The sequence below is a fragment of the Schistocerca piceifrons genome, chromosome 3 (genome assembly GCF_021461385.2).
Source record: "Schistocerca piceifrons isolate TAMUIC-IGC-003096 chromosome 3, iqSchPice1.1, whole genome shotgun sequence".
NCBI classification, from domain to species: Eukaryota; Metazoa; Arthropoda; class Insecta; order Orthoptera; family Acrididae; genus Schistocerca; species Schistocerca piceifrons.
The window spans coordinates 333,836,911-333,856,397 of record NC_060140.1 but is presented as its reverse complement, the minus strand read 5'-3'; the positions used below and the strand labels follow the sequence as shown (position 1 = coordinate 333,856,397).

The following is a 19,487-nucleotide window of genomic DNA, read 5'->3' as shown; positions in this document are numbered from 1 at the left end:
AAACTACTCTACAGCCTTGTAGCAGCAAGAGTTTAAATCTCCACTGAGAAGATATTTGCTTGGAGTAGTCTGTGTATTCTTCCAACTGCTCCAACAGTATGTACAGAAAAGAGGTCTGTTTAACATATGTTATTACCACATTGGATGCCTTACTCCATGCTTAATAGTTTCAAAGAGATGCATTGTGGAGTAACTGCAACAACATCAACGTGACCTCAACCCCCCCCCCTTTCCACTTGCAACAGTTCCAACCTTTTAACTCATAGCTACACACCTCGCATCACATCACATGCCACACATAGTAGTTAAAGTTTTAATCATCAGCAGACTTCACCTAAACGAGCTATCCCACCTTCTCCTAAACCACCTCAACAATGGTGTTGCCCTTCCTGCCCCTCTGCAGCTCTCCAGACAGCCACTCCTCTACCACAGACCAAGTTTGGCCCTCCACCTTAACATCCACCATCCTCCACTACTGTCATGATCACAGGAACTGGTCACAACAGTGCAGTGTTCTCAACCTCTCATTCCACGCACTCCCCCCTCCTGAACTGTCTGTATTATCCAAGGGTCTCACTTTCTGCACTAAACCTGTATTTAATCATGCTGCTTTGGCAAAGGATCTATTTTCCTTCACATGTAACGTCAACTGGAATTATCACTTTGTAACAGAATCCCAAAAACATTCCAATAGCAAACTTGACACTGAACACTGCCTTGAACAGTTATGACCATCATCGTAACTTGATCCAACATAATTACCTAGAAGTCATTCCTTACAAGCCTTCCAAAAATTCCTCCCATCCAGCATTGTTTTACACCCCTTCCTCAGGTCTCTACAGCTTGGCCCTAACCTGTCCCCTGCAGCAGAACTCCAACCTCTTCATCCCCAATAGCTAATGACTCCATCATTATTCTCCCAACAGACAAGGGATCTACTACTGCGGTACTTGTCTACGGGAGTATGTAAGCGAAGATCTGCCATCGAGATTCCACCCCTGTGATGCAAACTGACCTGCAGTCCCTCCTTACAGACTCAGGCCCCTGACAAGGACTGACACCTAAATCCTTATAACTTCTTATCCCACTACAACCACGAACCCCTAACTTCTACCTTCTTCCCAAAATCCACAAACCAAACCACTCGGGCTGCCCCATTGCTGGCTTCAAAGCACCAACCGAACAGATATCTGCCTTAGTTGATCAAAACCTGCAATTCACAGTACAAAGACTTCCCTCCTATATTAAAGACACCAACAATTTCCTAGATTGTCTGAAATCTGTGACTGTCCCACTCCCACCATACACATTGCTTGCCTCAATGATGCCACCTCCCTCTACACAAACATCCTCCACATGCACAGTTTGTCTGCTACTGAACATTTCCTCAGTCAGCAGCTAAATGATTCCAAACCTATAACACCATTCCTGCTCACCTTAATCAATTTTATACTTACCAACAACTACTTAACCTTTCAGATGCAGACATACAAACAAATCAGGGCACAGCCGTGGGAACCAGGATGGCTTCTTCCTATGCCGACCTTTTCATGGGTCACTTGAAGGGGGCTTTTCTGAGATACAAAAGCCTTCAGCTCTTTGTTTGGTTTAGATACACTGATGACATCTTTGCCTTATGCACTCATGGTGAGGCTGACATGTTAAAATTCTTGGAATCTCTAAATACTTTCTCCCAATTAAATTTCAAATGTTCCTATCCCAAACCCCATGTCATGTTGCTTGATGTTGATGTCATCCTCACTGAAGGCTAGCTACATACTTCTATTCACATTAATCCTACTACATCTACATCTATATTCTGCAAACCACTGTGAGGTGCATGGTAGAAGGTACGTCCCATAGTATCAGTTAGGGTTTCCTCCTGTCTCATTCACATATGGAGTGTGGGAAGAATGACTGTCTAAATGCCTCTGTCCATGCAGTAATTAAACTAATCTTATCCTCACGATCCCTATGTGAGCAATACATACGGGGTTGCAATATATCCCTGGAGGAATAATTAAAAGCTCGTTCTTGAAACTTAATAGACTTTCTCAGAATAGTTAATGTCTGTCTTCAAGAGTCTGCCAGTTCAGTTCCTTCAATATCTAACAAGCAACAGTACTTACATTCTGATAGGTGTCATCCTCTACATGTCAAATGTTCCCTCCCATACAGCCTTGGCATTCGCAGCTGCAGAAGCTTTACAGCAGTACACCACCATTCTCACCTCAGCCTTCACTGGATATAATTACCCCAGCAGCCTAATTCAAAAGTGGATTTTCTGGACCATCACATCCAATCCTAGTACCGCAAATCCCTCCAAGAAACAACTTAGGAGTGTACCGCTTGCCACTCAGTATCATCCTGATTTTTAATGTATTAATCAGCTTCTTCGACAAGGCTAAGACTTCCTAAAATCATGGCCTGAAATGAGGTCCATTATATCTGACATTTTGCCTACCACAAACAGAAAAGCTTTTCACTGCCACCCCCCCCCCCCAATCTCCGCAAATCCTTGTCAGGCCATATACCCCTTTTGCACCCAACTCCCTACCCTATGGCCCCTATCCCCATGACTATCCCTACTGTAAGACTTGCCCCACGTGCCCTCCAATCACCACCTATAACCGCCCTGTAACTGCCATAACATATACTATCAAAGGTAGAGCCACCTGTGACATGACATGTTGTATACCAACTGAGACACTGGTATGCCTTCTATATCGACATGACTAGCACCAAGGTGTTAGTTACGAAAAATGGACATAGGCAGAGGATGCATACTGGTGACACACAATATCCTGTTGCAGAGCATGCTCTGCAACATGACAGTCATGACCTCAGTGCCTTTGTCACCACATGTGCCATCTGGATTCTTCTCACAGAAACCAGTTTCTCAGAACTCCATAGGTGGGAACAGTCACTTCGACATGTCTTTGGTTCTCACCACCTACCTGGACTTAATTTACGTTACTTTCTTCAGTCACAGCATTTCTTCACAACAACTATTTGTTTCTTCACCCCTTTTTAGTTTTCTACGTCTTTCATTTGCTGATCTGTCTTGGGACCTATGACCTTGCTGTTTGGTCCCCTGCCCCAAATCAACCAACCAATCTGCTGTCCCCAACTCACCTCTATCACATACAATGCACTTATATTTCCGCTCCTATTACCTTGTGCATGATGTTTCAGTAGTAATCTCTCTCTCGTATATTACCGTATCTTCCACTTTTAAGCTCTCAGGTTTCAAATATCACATGGTGCAGTCCCCAGCCTTTCCTTCTCATCCCACTTGGCATGTCTCCCCTGACCCGGGGTTCTGGGCGACTTTTCCAAACTCCACCCCTTTTTCTAAGCCTCACCCCATCCTTTTTCTTCACACCTCTTCCTTCCCCTTCAACCATTCTGCCAGAAGGAGCCAGTGGCTCTGAACGCTTGCAAACTTTGATACCTTTATCTGTGTGTTCTCCCGCCATACCTTGGTGAGTATATTTTTTTATCTATCCAATTACATTATATTTTCAAAAATTGAGTATTTTCATTGATATAATATGAATTAGGATAGACTGATACTCAACACAGTGTTGAGTCAGAAAACAGACAAATCTGAAAGTAGATTACTGGATATCATTTAGCTATTGTACAAAGTCCTTCATCAGATAAAGGATGCTGTCTGATAACTAAATAATATTCAACAGTCTACTTTTAAATTTGTCTGTTGTTGCTCAATGTCATCTCTGTGTGGTGAATGGTAATCTATCCCAATTCACTTTGATATAAAAAAATAAAGTTACATGATAATGTTTTATTTGTTTGCAGGAACATGTCTGCAATACTAGTACAAACTGAAACCCATCCACCACAGTACTGTGCCACACTGCTGGAGGAGCCAAAACAATATGGCGCAACCCATAACAAACAAACTCATAACAAGCAAACCCATAACAAACAAACCCATAACAAACAAACCCATAACAAAGTGGAGATAGGCTGCACCATTCTGTTCAAATATGCAGTGAAAGAAGCCACCAAGATTTAATTGAAGATGGGCACAATAATTCTGGTGTTTTATTTGATTTTATTTGAGACATATAGTTTTGTAGGGCCAAATTGAGGAAAAATCTCCATGGTCATGGAATGTGTCAGTACATGAAATTACAACAGAAAAACAATAATAGATAAAATAAAATGTCTACAAATCCTAAAAAAATGACAAGCTATAAATTTAATAAACACAGTCTACAATATAACACAGGAATTAGCTTTTTTCAAGGAACTTCTTGGCAGAATAGGAGGAGTAACCCACAAGGAAACTCTTCAGTTTGGACTGGACTTGAAAGCACATGGATTACTGCAAAGATTTTTGAATTCTGGTGGTAGCTTACTGAAAATTAATGCAGCAGAATACTGCATGCCTTTCTGCACAAGAATCAAGGATGTGCGGACCAAATGCAAATTGGATTTCTGCCTAGTATTTACAGAGTGAAAGATGCTAATTCTTGGGAATAAGCTGATATTTTTAACAAGAAACGACATAAAGGAATATATTTTTTGAGAGGCCAATGTCAGAATACCTAGACTAAAGGATCCGGGTCGACAAGAGGTTCACAAACCACCACTACTTACTCTCCAAACCACCAATCTCTGAGCCAAAAATATTCTTTGAGAATGGTAAGAGTTACCCCAAAATATTATACCACATGTCACAAGCGAATGAAAGTAAGCAAAAGTAGACTACTTTTCATGTTGAACTATCACTTACTTCAGACACTATTCTAATAATAAAAGTGGTAGCATTAAGTCTTTGAATGAGATCCTTAAAAAGGGCTTTCCATGACAATTTATTATCTATCTGAACACCTAGAAATCTGAGCTGTTCAGCCCAACTAATCATATGCCCTTTCTGGGTAATTAAAATGCCAGGTTTTGTTGAATTGTGTGTTAGAAACTGTAAAAACTGAGTCTTACTGTGATTTAGCATTAGTTTTATTTTCTACAAGAAATGGGCTTATGTCTTGAACTGCACTATTTGAAACAAAGCATCTGCACACAGAAGTATTTTTAAATCACCTGTAATACTAAAAGGTATATCATTTATATAAATAAGGAACAAGTGGCCCCAGCACTGGTTCCTAGGGCATCCTCCCCCCCCCCCCCCCCCCCAACCATGCTCCACTCAGACCCCAGATCATAGCCACTCTCAGTACTGAAGAGAGTGACCTTTTGCGGTCTGCTCTTAAAGTAAGGGGTGAAGCAATTGTGAGTTACTCCCCATGTTCCGTTATAGTCCAACTATCTGGAGCAATATTTTCTTATCAACACAATCAAATACCTTAGTTAAATCAAAAATGACACCTAGCGTTCTAAACCTTTGTTTAATCCATCCAGTACCACACAAAGAAAAGAGAATATAGCATTTTCAGTCGTTAAACCACTTCTAAAACCAAACTTTACATCTGACAGCAAATTATGTGAAATGAAATGATCGATTATCCTTACATACACTGCCTTTTCAATAACTTTGAGAAACACTGATGACATAGAAATAGGTCAAAAGTTGTCTACATTACTGTTGTTCCTGATGGCCAGATTGTGTAACAATTTCCTTGGTTAAAGCAATAACCTCTTCAAAACAATTCTTAGAGAGGCAGAGAAGTATGGTTTCATTTCTCGTCAAGGTCTACACAGATTGAATGGACACAGGTTGTGAAGGAAATTGGTCATGTCCCATAGAAGGAAATAATTACACAATACACCCTAAATGATAAAGGAGAGCTTGGGAAAACCTACATCTGGACTGCCCGATCAGGAACTGAACAGTGGTCATCATGAATGTACATCCCATGCCATAACCACTGTTCTCTCTGACCTGTTTACTGGATGAGGGTATAATGCAAGTAACAATAAAATATATACAACACTGTTACCACACACTGCTATCAACTAGACTAAATAGACACAATTATTACACACGAAGGAAAGAAATTTTTTCCTGAAAGGCAGTTGACCAACACTGGTGAATGTACCACGTAACAGTGCTACAAAACTGTTTTCCTTACATATGATGAATATATGAAATAATCAACTGTAATGTTCTGGCTTATAATCACCTTTATATGATTAAAATAAGATGATGAATAATTCTAGGTAAGGAAAATACATGTAGACTTCTCGACAAATAGACTCAAATAACAATACTACTTTTTGTGCTGTGCAGCATTACTACAGAAAATATTCAAGGGCCTGACAGTAGCACTCATACTACAAGGATCTCGTCTTAGTAACTAACCTGTCAGGAAAATCTCATGCTGCAAAAATGATAAAATTGCTAAACATACTTACTGTTGGCGCAAATCTTCTGCACAATGATCACAAGGATAAAATTTGGAGAATAATGTGAAGAACTGTGCCATATCAGTTCTCTCCTTCTGTGATGGTGTATCTGGATAGTAAGCAGCCATGGTGTGTAAGAAGCCCCATGTCTGTCGTCCTGGGAAAAAAAAATCTTTATGTTAACTTAATAATCGGAGCATTAAGCTAATGTAACTTTTTCAGGCAATATTTTAGAGGTTGACATAAATAGTGCGGGGTACAGTTTATAAACACAGTCTTTATACCATTATTATAATTAATACTTGCCAGTAAATCTGTAGTTGTATATGTAGTGTTTACAGTAATATGAGTTGCAGACAGGTACAACAAAAAGACTGCTAAACAAGTAAGCTTTCTGCCAAAAGGCCTTCTGAATTACACAACATACACACACACATTCATGCAAATGCGAGTGTGTGTGTGTCTATATGTGTGTGTGTGTGTGTGGGGGGGGGGGGGGGGGGGGGGGGGTGTAATTCAGAACAATACCTTGATTCATGAGTAGATATGGCTAAGGATTGTGGCTGTTGTAGAATCTTGATGAGGCAGTTGGCTGCTGTTGCAAACTGCTTGTAGCTGCATTCAGTTGTCAATCATCTTAGCATGACTGCTGTGAATTGCAGTGGTAATGGAGTGGTCATCAGTCTCCTGCAGCAAATGTGCTATGGAGCTTGCCAGTTATCCCTGTTGCTGACATAGTACACAGAGAGCCCCAGTCTGAATGGATGCCAAGTTGCTTCCAGATCTGGAGCTGTTTCCCACTAAAAGTGCTGTGTGATAAATGGCTGAGAGGGCAATCATGATACTTTTAATTATAGGACTGAGACTTTTCTCCCACTGACACTGATATTGAGCCAGTGTCCCTTGCCACTGCTGCTCAAGGAGTGGTCACTCTTCTTTGAGATATGGGTAACCGCAGATGGAAAAAAACAAGGGGTCAACAGAAATGTCCGATTCCACTCATCTGCTTTGACCCATGATGTAATGGTGTCGTGGTGTGCAAGGTCACTATGGCACAGAAATCTTGAGTTGACTGTGTTTGTAGATGTAATGTTTGTTTTATTTGTTGGTGCCTTCTGGTGGTGGATGTGGACATGATGAGTTTAACATGTGAGTATTCGGTTGATTTGAGTTTTGATTGTCATTGTGCTAATGGGGTTTACAGTTTAGGTAGTTGGTGCAGCAACGTGAGTTGTGGAAGTGTTTTCAGTAAGTTATTAAAGTCTCTTTCGTTTATGTTAGGTTTGATGAGAGAGAGAGAGAGAGAGAGAGAGAGAGAGAGAGAGTGTGTGTGTGTGTGTGTGTGTGTGTGTGTGTGTGTGTGTGCGTGCGCACGCGCACGTCCACTCGCGTGTGGTGGCCAACCTAGGTGGTATTGCTGGAGGCTTTTGTTGGTAAGTAACTTTTGTTTTGGGTTTATTATATAATAATTGTGATGTTTTGTGTGTTGTATATTTATCGTAGGCCGGCTGTTTTTTAACTGATGTAGTGAATATGGGTTATTTGGGTGTTTGAATTGTTTGTGTTTTGGTTCCACTTTTCAGAATTTTAAGTGTTGGTTTTTTGGTGTCAGTAGTTGTGGTTTAGCTATATAGGTCCGATTGTTGGTGTAGCATAATTTTGTAATATCAATTCCCCACTTTAAACCCTCTATTTTCATTTTATTTTTGAAGTGAGATATGTTATTGTGTCATTTTTATTTTTTGTTCATATTTGTTGGCATGTGCATGTTAGTGACATCACTGTCATCATTTTCTATATGCTAGAAGTAGCCTTTTCTGCCACATTAATGACATCATGGGTCAAAGTAGAATGGGTGGAATTGGATGCTTCTGTAATGCCAAAAAAAATACCCATTAACTGTACGCAACTGCAATGATAAGCATACAATCAACCTCTTCTCCCACTGCCTTTAGCCTTGCAAAGTCATATGAATAGGTTGCTACACAGCAGCATCAAACAGGTACATACAGAAAAAAAGTTTAGACCTTCACGGAACTTTATTACGGTATGCTGATAATTTTTACTTATGGACCGTCTGACAGCAGCTGAATAAAACACCATTTTAGTGCCAACAGTGGCAACAGAAACCAAAACATTGCATTGAAGCAAGCGTTCAGTTCATAGTGCTGTGGAATCTGGAAAAAAACTGCAAATTGGCATTCATAAGAAGAACAACAACACCAAAAATGCAACAGGAGCGTAATATGTAAGAAATTGTCCACGCAACCTGCCACTGAAGGTGCTTTGCAGAAAATAAAGGCGAAACGCCTTACATAATATTACACGCAACTGAGGAAGACAGGACTACAAAAGTTGAAGATGTCTTCATGGAACTAAGACGACCTTTTTTCAGCAAGTCACCAATGAGAAAGGGATTAGTAACCATAATGCCATTACAGGAATAGAAGCCATCACAGATAAATGTCCATAAAGAAAGAAAGTATTTCTGTTTGGTAAAACTGGTGCAGTAGTAAACATACCAGTAAATAAAATATCAACTGACAACATTTAAGGAAAGTTGCTACCCACCATATGGCGGAGATGCTGAGTCGCAAGTCTTTTTGTTGTGCCTATATGCGACTCAGCATCTCCCCTCCTTGGTTTAATAGTATCATGCAGAGAATGTTGCAGAAGCATAAATTAGTACTCTGTTGATAAAAAAAAAAAAAAGACACTACAATGAAGTGACAGAAAAATTGTAGGAGCAAATCTTTGATGTGATGTTCATATGTAATATGTACCAAAGTGATATCAGATACCTGTACGTTGCATAATTTAGGTTTTTTGAATTTACCGCAGTTTTATGATACTGTTTACAACAGAAAATGTTTTAAATGTGGTGCAAACATAGACACCAGGCTCGGCTACATATAACTGTGTTTCCACAGTCTTTATTTCAAATTAATATTTACTGGATTCTCCAACTCTCAACAAAATTATCAGCCTTCTACCTAACCTAGACCTCAGGCTACGTTGCAGATCAATCTGTCACAGCAACTGAGATTTCGCAGGGTGGGGGTGGTGTTTGGTATCACAAGGTAGCCTAATGATCACAGAAGTGTCCAATTCCACCCATCTGCTTTGACCCATGATGTCATCAATATGGTGGAAATGACCATTCTCAATGCCTCCAATATGGCACCTATGACGCCACTACATAAACACGACAACAAACACGAAAATTCATATAAAAATAACAAACACATCTCCCTCCAAATATACAATCAAACTAATGCAACCAGCGCAGCAAATTGGGGACCCCACAAAACCTCACAACTCGCGAACAAGAGACCGAAAACAACTATGTACCACGAAAAAATTCCAGTGCTACACACTAGGTCATCTGCCCCATCAAACGCAGCCCCCCCCCCCCAAAAAAAAACAACAACCAAAGAAAACTCCCAACCCACCAACCCCAAAGGTCCCCCCCCCCAAAAAAAAACCTTCACCTTCCCCCAAAAAACAAAAATCCACCAAAAAAAATCCACAAAATAAACAAAACTCAATCACACACTACAACTCAAAAACAACTGCAACAAAACAGGTCCTCCACAACATAATCATAAAACAACACCCCCCCCCACCATACCCACCTAAAACCACAAACATTACCCACAAACCCCTCCCCCCCCCCCCCCGCCACAAACAAAACCACCCAACTAACCACCCCTGGCCTATACATTTTATTAACAGCCCTCAAAAAACGTGGAAAATGCAATACTCTCCAGGGACACTCTTCTGCCAGCAATACTCATCTAAAAGAGATTGCAGCTTAGAAGAGTGCCTCTTCCCCCTCCCTATGACTGATTTAACCACCCCCAAAACCCCTCTATTGTATTAGAACACACCCCTGTTTCATAATTTTTGAACTTTCAACTATGATTTACAACTAAATGATCACAGCCCTTCTTCCCCACCCCCCTATACGACGAAAAAGCATCTGACACTACCATACTCTCGTCCTCTATTTACTCATCAATTAACCCCACCAATTCTCTCTTTGTACGCCCTCCAAAAGGCTGAAAACACATTCCGCATACCCACCCTCTGAAATAATGCCCCCCCACACGTAAACCAACTGGAGACTTACCCCTTCCATATTCTCTCTTCCCAAACTGTCATTCATCTATCTCGACCACCATCCCTGGCCCACCCAAATTACCCCTATACTTCAAATATCCTGAACACACATCCCTACAAAAAGAAAACCAATCTCAAACTGTCCTCTCACTCACTCCAGTCTCATGTGCGCAAAAGCTGGTAGAGGGCAGTGAAAAATAGACAAGTCAGAAAATAAAAGATGTAGAACACTGAGATGGAGTGAAGAAAGGAGTCGTTACTGTGAATAAATGCTGAGACAGAAGGAATTAACATAAATTAAGGCCAGGTGCATGGTGAGAACCAAGGATATGTTGTAGTGCTAGTTCCACAGAGTTCTGTGAAACTGGTGTCTTAGATATAAACCCAGATAGCGTGTGTGGTGAAACAGGCACCGAGGTGAAAACAGTCATCTTGTACAGCATGCTGTGAAACAGGATATTGTGTGTTGTCTGCATACACCCTCTGGCTATGTCTGTTCATTGTGACTGATAACTGGGTGTACCAATGCAGATGTAAAAGGTTGAATAGTGTTTACATAACAGCTGGTATATGACATGTATTGTTTCACAGATGGTTCTCCCTTTAATGCTATATGTTATGCCAGTTACAGGACTGGAATAGGCAGTGGTAGAAGAGTGCTTAGGGCAAGTCTTGCACTGGGTATGGTCACAGGGGTAGGAGCCACAGAGTAGGGAGATGGGTGCAGAAGAAGCATAGGGTCTGACAAGGATGTTGTGGAGATTTTGAGGGTGCCAAAAAGCTATTCTAGGTGTGGTGGCAAAATCTTAGACACCATGGATCTCATTCCAGGGCATGATTTTAGGAAGTCATAGCCTTGACAAAGTAGCTGATTGATACATTCAAGACCAGGATAATACTGGGTGACTTCGGAGCACACTACTTGTCACCCAGTATTATCCTGGTCTTGAATGTATCACTCAACTACTTTGCTCTATGCAGCCTCCTACAACATATTCCAGCCCCATATCTGGCAAAACATATACTATCAAAGGGAGAACCACCTGTGAAACGACACGTCATATACCAGCTGTTATGTAAACACTGTTCAGCATGACTACCGTCCAGTTATCGGTCAGGATGAATGGGCATAGGCAGAGGGTGCATATAGGCAACACACAATATCCTGTTCCACAGCATGTTATACAAGATGACAGTCATGACCTCGGTGCCTGTTTCACCATCTGCGCCATCTGGATTCTTCCTCCAGACACCAGTTTCTCAGAACTCTGCAGGTACGAAGTAGCACTACAAGATGTCCTTGGTTCTCGCCACCCACCTTGCCTTAATTTATGCTCATTCTGTTCATCTCATCAGCATTTATTCACAGTAACTACTCCTTTCTTCACTCCATCTCAGTTTTCTACATCTTTCATTTTCTAACGTGTTCATTTTGCACCTTACCCCCTCCCACAATGCACTTAGCTTTCCACTCTTATTAACTCATGCACGATGATTTAGTGGTAATCTCTGCCTTTCATATTACCCTGTCTTCCACCTTTAAGTGCTCAGGTTTTCATATCTTGTCTGCTGCAGTCCCCAACATCAGTCTTTCCTTTTCATCCCATCCAGTAAGTCTCTCATGACCCGGGTTCTGGGCAACTTTTCTAAACTGTACCACTTTCCCTAAACCTCTTCAGTCCTTCTCCATCCCTCTTCCTTCCCCTTCAACTCTTCCACCAGAAGGAGGAGCCCCTGGCTCCAAAAGCTTGTAAAAGTTAGGCCTAAATCTTTGTGTGTGTGTGTGTGTGTGTGTGTGTGTGTGTGTGTGTGTGTGTGTGTTTGTGTGTGTTCTCCTGCTGCCACTTGGTGAGTAGATTTTTTTTTTTTTTATCTGTCCATTTACATTAAAACATCAATATGGTATGGGATGATCATGTAAAATCAGTATCGGGGAAGATGAATGGGACAGTCTTATTTGTTGGAGGGTTCTGGGTAAGATGACGGATCTGTAAAGTATGCTGCATACAAGGTGCTACTAAGACTGATTACAGAGCATTGTTACAGCATTTGAGATGACAACAGGTATCAAAGGAATTCAAACACAGGCTGCTGGCAGCTTAGCAGGGTGGCATGGTCCAAATGAAATTGTAACAGAAATGCTTGGGCAACTTTAGTCTTTATGAAACTGCTGCATTCCCCAGATCCATAGCTATACCTAAGTACAGATGTTGGTATGGGCATTTTGAATTAAGTTAACCAATACTGATATGCTAACAGCCCTAAAATTACCTATAAGTCACATTTAAATGAGCCTGCTCCGAGGCAGCATATTTCTTATGAAACCCAGGCAGGCAAATTTAAAGAACTTTTATTCAAAGAAGACTGTGTGAACATTATGTTGCCACCATCATATATATATCTTGCAGGGCTCAAAGAGCAAGTTACAAAATATTACGGTATGCGTTGAGACATATAGACAGTAATTTTACCTACGCTCAATATTTAAAGGGAACAGGACATAAAACTGCCAATTTGGTATGATGTGCTTTCCGCCCTGTGCAGAGCATTGGTTTGTGGAGTATGTATGTAAATAATTTTAAAATGTTCATTGATACAGAATTGTAGATGGCAGGAAAGTGAGTTAAACCTTCTATAACAGTTATGACGGGACTAACTGAAGTGTTTGTTACTGTTTCACCATTTCACAGTCAAATCGTCCTTCCAACTGAAGCTAGAACTATGTCTACATTACAAATCAGCCTTTCACCCCAACCTACATTCCAGCAAGTAACACAGATACAAAAAGGATATTAACTGTGTTCTCTTCTCTTTTCGTTTGCAGCTACGTGGCATCATACACCTCATAATAGGACAAAGTCAATAACCAGTATTGGTACATACAGCTGACCCATTATGAAACAACAGCTTCAAATGTATCACAGCATTTAAAGAGTGTGCGGAATGAGAGTAGGGCAGACAAGCTACAGATTTCTTATCCCTGTGACTTGATTCTAGATCAGAAACTTAAGGATTTTACATGCGTGCATCTGGAAAGAAGTCAGTGAGTACATAATGATGATGTAACAGCAATAAGCTGCTATCCATTTATTTATGTTAGGTGTTGGAGCATTGATTCAAAGAATTTTTGGATGTGTTATACCTGGGTTCAGTGCATGTGTATTATTTATATAAAATTAGTAACTTGTCTGGGGAGGGTAGGGTTGAATGGTAGCATGATATATTTCAACTGACGTAACAAATAAATGAAGTGTTATGAAGTATTCTTGAAAAATTATGTAGTAAAAAGAAGGATTGTTTACTGCTCGAAACTCAGGCTTCAATTTGTCCATAACTTCCTTTTTATGCTGGCAGATAACTGAAATGAATTATCTAGGAAATTAGATTCTCCGTCCACCACAGCTATGGAATATACTCCAAACGCACTATCTGCACCTCACTTTTAGTTTTGTCTGAAAAACAACAACTGAGCAAGCTCATTTAAATGCGACTTATAGTAATTTTAGGGCTGTTATCATGTACATCACACTGTATCAGTATTGGTTAACTTAATTCAAAATGCCCAAACCAACATCTGTACTTACGTACAGCTATCGAGCTGGGGGATGCAGCAATTTCATAAAGACTAAAGTTCGACACTTATTTATTCTTCCATGTGTCGTGGGACAGTTTAATGCACGACTACAGATACAGGACATGAGCCACAATGTCATGAGTCTAATATCATTGAGAACAACTTATCCCAAACTGTGACACTATCCATATTAATTTATATGTCTCCAACATTTACAATCAAATAACAGTATTAGTTCCTGTATAAACTCGGGAAGTGAGACTATCTTTACTGTATCAGGTATAATACCACGCATTTTGCTATCATAAATGCAGAAAGCTATGTATAGGTAAGAAACCATTACATACCTAACTCATCTCTGTCCAGGGGACAGTCTGTCCTTTGCTGCTGAGGCGGTGATGGGTTTTTGTCGCGCACCTACAAACACCACGGTCATCATGAATACGACAAATACGAACTTGCCGATACAGCTGACGAATCGACACAGAATATTATGCAATGTTTGAGGTTAACACAATGACAACGAAACACATAGAACATAGTAACGCATACTGTGAAACATTACGTTCTCAGAGTCCAGTGTCTTTTTCTGCATTTTAGCCCATGTCTTAAAATCAGTGCAAGCACGGCAGGGTTTATCATTCACACCATCGTTAAAACCTTCCCGGCCTCTAGTCGCCATACTGACAACATTGGAGTCAGGGAACTTCGGAAGAGCTGCAAATAGGTACCCGGGGCCAGTAAGCAAGCAGCGGTAAAGCTGCACGAAAGTATGTGCAGACAAAATGTAGCGTACGGACCGACAATGTGAGCAGATTAGAAGCGTACGCAACCTGGGAAATTTGTGTTGGGGATCTGAAATACACTATTCGAATCAGTGCGCGCAAACTACATCTGTGCAGGCAAATCACAGTCTGAGGACTAGAAATTGCCGCAAAACTGTTGCGCGAAACTTGTTTGAGTCTGCTATTTGTTCAGACGAGTGTTTCTCATCTTTCAGCCCGCATTGAATTTTAGTTTCGGTGGTTCTATATCAGTGCTCCAAACTTCTGAATTTATTGAAATAATATATGCAAGAGTGATACATGTTTGTGGAATGTTAAAACGAAGCAATATAGCGATATAAATGCTTATAATTTCGAACGTCTATTACAGTTTGTTCGTAAACGTCATAAAGCGAATTAAAGACATTTATGATTCACTTCGACGATCAGTGACCAGGGGCTCATGAAACAAACAGCGACGCATTTTCGCTACTGCATTAATAGCCGAGATACAGGTAGGCCGATCGACTTTGTTCTTTTAATGCAGCTCCGGTATATGTTGTCACCAGGATATCATATCTCGATGTGACATGTTCAGCGATATAATCCTTGTGTAGATCCAACAACAAATCACAGACTAAAAACACACGGAATGTAGCAAATTTTGTGCTGTTTTTGAGACTATTGAATGGCCCGCTAACCGGAAGTTTACGCCAATCACCAAGGAAACATGCACTTCAAAAGAAATAGGTATGTGATATTTACACTACGCTCGATGGAAAACTGTGTCGTCGATATAAAAGATACATCGTCACTGTGTATGTTTACATGAGCTCCCAAAATTGAATTTCGTTAACCGATTTCACAGTACCGTTTCTGGTTGGTCCTGTAAACATTCCAAAATCGAGTCTGGAAATCCGTTTCTAGCTGCTGGTTTCCCACTTCCACAATCGCGTTTCGCTCCCGCGTAAACGCAGAACAGATTTTGAAACGTGCTTGAATAGTCAGATTAAGTCTTGTTTTCAAAATATTCGATTAATATGGACAGGGTGACTTATTGTCTAGTGAAGGAGAATAAAATATTACAGTGGGCCTAACCTGTCTACCTCTAACATTTAAGTGAAGAGAAATAGAGACTGTGCTGGCTAAAACAGAAACTGGACCGATCGAGGTGGCGCAATGGTTAGCACACTTGCCACGCATTCTGGAGGATAACAGTTCAAATCCGCGTCCAGTCACCCAAATTTAGGTTTTCCGTGATTTCCCTAAATCGCTCCAAGCAAATGCTGGGGTGGTATCCTTCCCCATCCCTGACACAATCCGAGCTTGTGTTCCATCTCCAATGACCCCGATTTCGACAGGACGTTAAACTGAATCTTCCTTCCTGTAGAAACTGGAGGAGCTGTTCTCCAGGCACCTTACTTAATTGGGTTAGCAAATTCGCTTCAGACCTTAACATGTCAATACGACAGCAGAAAATGGTTTCCTAAAATCGGTTTTTTACTTTCGGGAGATGTGTCGCATGTAAACGTAGTGACTTATGTCTTGCCCTTTGTAGGAGTCAACCGAAGTGCAGTGGAACTGCTGTCTATGTAGATGAGGTATGTTATGAAGAATGTCGCACTTCATTTGGGCTTGCAGTGTGTTTTTATAAATAAATCGGCATGATCGAATCATTAGTAACGCATAAACCATTTTAAGGAACACAATTCCATTCACCAATGGAGAATTCGTTGGAATGCTATTTATTTGCAGGGAAAGATCCCAAAATGCATCAAGAGAAGCAGAACTGTATGTAGAACGGTTCCCAAATACATGCTGTCAAACTCATGCCATCTACATTACTATCATGAAAATATTTCATGAGAATGGAACTTTTTCACCAAGAAGCATTATTCAATGGACGACAGCTGCCAGCGACACTGCAAGAAATAGCGTCTCCTGCAGCTGCTGCAATAAATCTGCATTCCATGTCATGTCAATTCCAGTGGGTTTCCACAGGCATGAATTTCTTACATCTGCTTCCCCCCACCACTATGCTTACATGCACATATTAGCGTTCCCACAAGTCGAAGTTAGGAACACTACTTACGTGACTCTCAAGATGGCGACAAGTGAAATCATTCATACAGGAATTTTGCTGCTTTTTGTAGAAGACATTATATTGAGAGTAACGACACACAAATGTTAGGTATGGAAATAGGCATTTAATAGGAATCCTTTGGGAGCATCCAATACGCTATAAGATAATTATCTGCTGACAACGACTTTTCGTTTAAAAAGCATTTTCAAATGAGTAAAATCAATTTAAAATTTTTTTGCCATATTTCTAGCTCTATATAAAAGTGTAATACATGCATGCTAGATGTCCTGCCAGCTTGCATTAAATTACAAATAACATTGAAATATCTGGCTACTAGAGACCTTTTTATGAAGACTACTGTTTCTAAATTTTATGTTGCTTACAATTCACTGAAGGTAATCAGAAAATAATGTTTTCATTTCAAAATTTCTGCTTTATTTTTATTTTAGTCAGCACTCTGATATATCACAGGTGCTGTAAACAAAGCTTTGTTTTACCAGTGCAGTACTTAATTTTGTAACCAAACCTTGTAATGCTAAGCAGTACAGTCATTACTCAATAACAGCCCAAACATGAACACTGTCATATTAGCATATAGTTTTAATGAGGGTCGAGAGTAGTTTTAAATCTCTAACGCTGCAAATAAATTTCCATTTCACCATAATTTTTACACTCAGTGACTAATGCAAAAATTATTATCGTACTGAAATGTAAAAAATACATTCATAGTATTGACTGTTCTATGGTAATATGAATCTCAGCAAGTTCAAACCCTGTTATGATACCTTTTAATCCATTTTGCCACTTCATGTAATGTTGCGTTCCGTGTTTTGAATAGTGGATATAAAGAGTTGCTGAATGCTAGAATGATGCTCCTATCACAATGTTTAAGAAATTTTGCCACATTAGAAAATATTTATTTACTTAGTTGAATACTAAATCTATTATTCTGGCATGATGCTGACGTTTCACATATATAAACAGACTATTCTAGATCTGTGTGTTGAACAAAGCACAGCAGAACGAAAACAAATCTACTATCAGCTATCGCTGAAGCTCATAGGCAGCAGTAGAGGAAGCCAAATCATGCAAGAAGGTTAAATGCTTTTTAACTTTCCCAACTTATGTGTGAATTGGCATGACAGTGAGCAAGTGGAGTTTTCTACATGCAAGCTGACTTATATGAGTGGTGGTGGGGGAATGCATGTGTAAGTAACTCATGCTTGTGGAAATCCAGCTTTAGCCATAATGGAAATGGAAATGAGCGTTTGGCATCATTGGCCGGGAGACCCCTATTTGAGAAGTTCGGCTGCCAAGTGCAAGTCTCATTTCATTCGACTCCACATTGGGCGACTTGCCGGCCAGTGAAGAGGATTAAACGATGATGAAGACAAAAAAACACCCAGTCCACGAGCAGAGAAAATCTCCAACCCTGTTGGGAATCGAACCCGGGCCCACTTGCATGGGAGGCGAGCACATTACCACGCAGCTAAGCAGGTGGACAGCTTTAGCCAAAGAGCTGCTGTGGTGTTCTGATCATAGACATAAATATCATACGTTCCAAATTTCTCTACATCAGATGCTACATTGCAATGGTTTTCAGTATATTAGGTTAGTGCATAATTTGGCAGCATTTTTGTTTTGCGCATTGGTATTCTGGTTGCTGTGAGTTCATTTATCGATTGTCATTTTTCATTTGTACATCATTGTTGCTATTTAAGATTACATATTGTCCTTTTGTCATTTCAATTTAGTGAGTGGAGCAGTGGACATTGGAAAAAGAAGTGGAGGAACTGGAACACTTCTGACATATTTTTCTTTTTGAGTTCAATAGAGAGGTTGCAGAAGAGGAAGCAGCCAAAAACATTTGCGGCATGCATGGGGATAATGCCACTGGACAGAGTGCAGCAAGAAAATTGTTTTCGTGTTTAAGGGGGAATCGTCCTGACAGTAGTGAATCTCGATGTTTAGGAAGACATTAGGAGATTGATGAAGATTGTTTAATGCACTAATCCACAGTGATCCACATCAGTGTACACGTGAACTGGCAAATGTGATGCAGCACATTCCACCACTGCACGAGTTTGCTTGGAATGGAGAAGGTTCGAAAATTGGGTGTAAGGGTATTGTACGCTATAAGCCAAAATAACAGAAACCAGCAGGTGGCCATATGTGTAGATATGCTTACTCGTTATCAATTGGCTAGTGAGCAACACCATCCCATTCCTATCCTGTATCGATACTGCTGAAGATAAATGGTGTCTTATGCTGCTAACGTAAGAAGAGACAGAAATGGTTGAATCCAAACAAAGAAGCAACTTCCCATACAAACACCTGTGTGCATCGACAAAAGATAATGTTGTGCATTTGGTGGATCAGTGATGGTGTGGTGTAATACAATTTGCTTTCGCGAGATGCTACCACCACTGCTGACATTTATTCCCAGCATCTCAGATATCTTGTAGACACAGTCCGACAACAACGACCACGAACCCTGTGTGAAGTGATGCTACTCCACAATAATGCCCACCCGCATTCTGCTAAGCTAAAAAGAACACTACACAGGAGCTGGATTGGGAAGTCACTCTGCACCTACATTTTTCACCTG

General features: G+C 40.5%; 1 protein-coding gene across 5 annotated transcripts in view; it reads right to left on the bottom strand.

Moving 5' to 3' along the window:
- The window catches only part of LOC124788328 (FAD-linked sulfhydryl oxidase ALR), a 416,232-nt gene extending 401,499 nt beyond the window's left edge, over positions 1-14,733 (bottom strand). For 4 of the 5 annotated variants that reach the window (XR_007016088.1, XM_047255573.1, XM_047255570.1 and 1 more), the window contains exons 1-3: positions 14,598-14,733; positions 14,380-14,449; positions 6,346-6,493 (exon numbers count right to left, since the gene is read on the bottom strand). Coding sequence is in view for 4 of the 5 variants with exons in the window: in XM_047255573.1 (XP_047111529.1) it covers positions 6,346-6,493; positions 14,380-14,449; positions 14,598-14,714 (335 nt within the window). In the remaining variant the exon portion in view is untranslated. Of the gene's footprint in view, positions 1-6,345; positions 6,494-14,379; positions 14,450-14,584 lie in introns of all 5 variants that reach the window. The other variant, XM_047255571.1, reaches the window with a different exon arrangement.
- Positions 14,734-19,487: the final 4,754 nt, after the last annotated feature.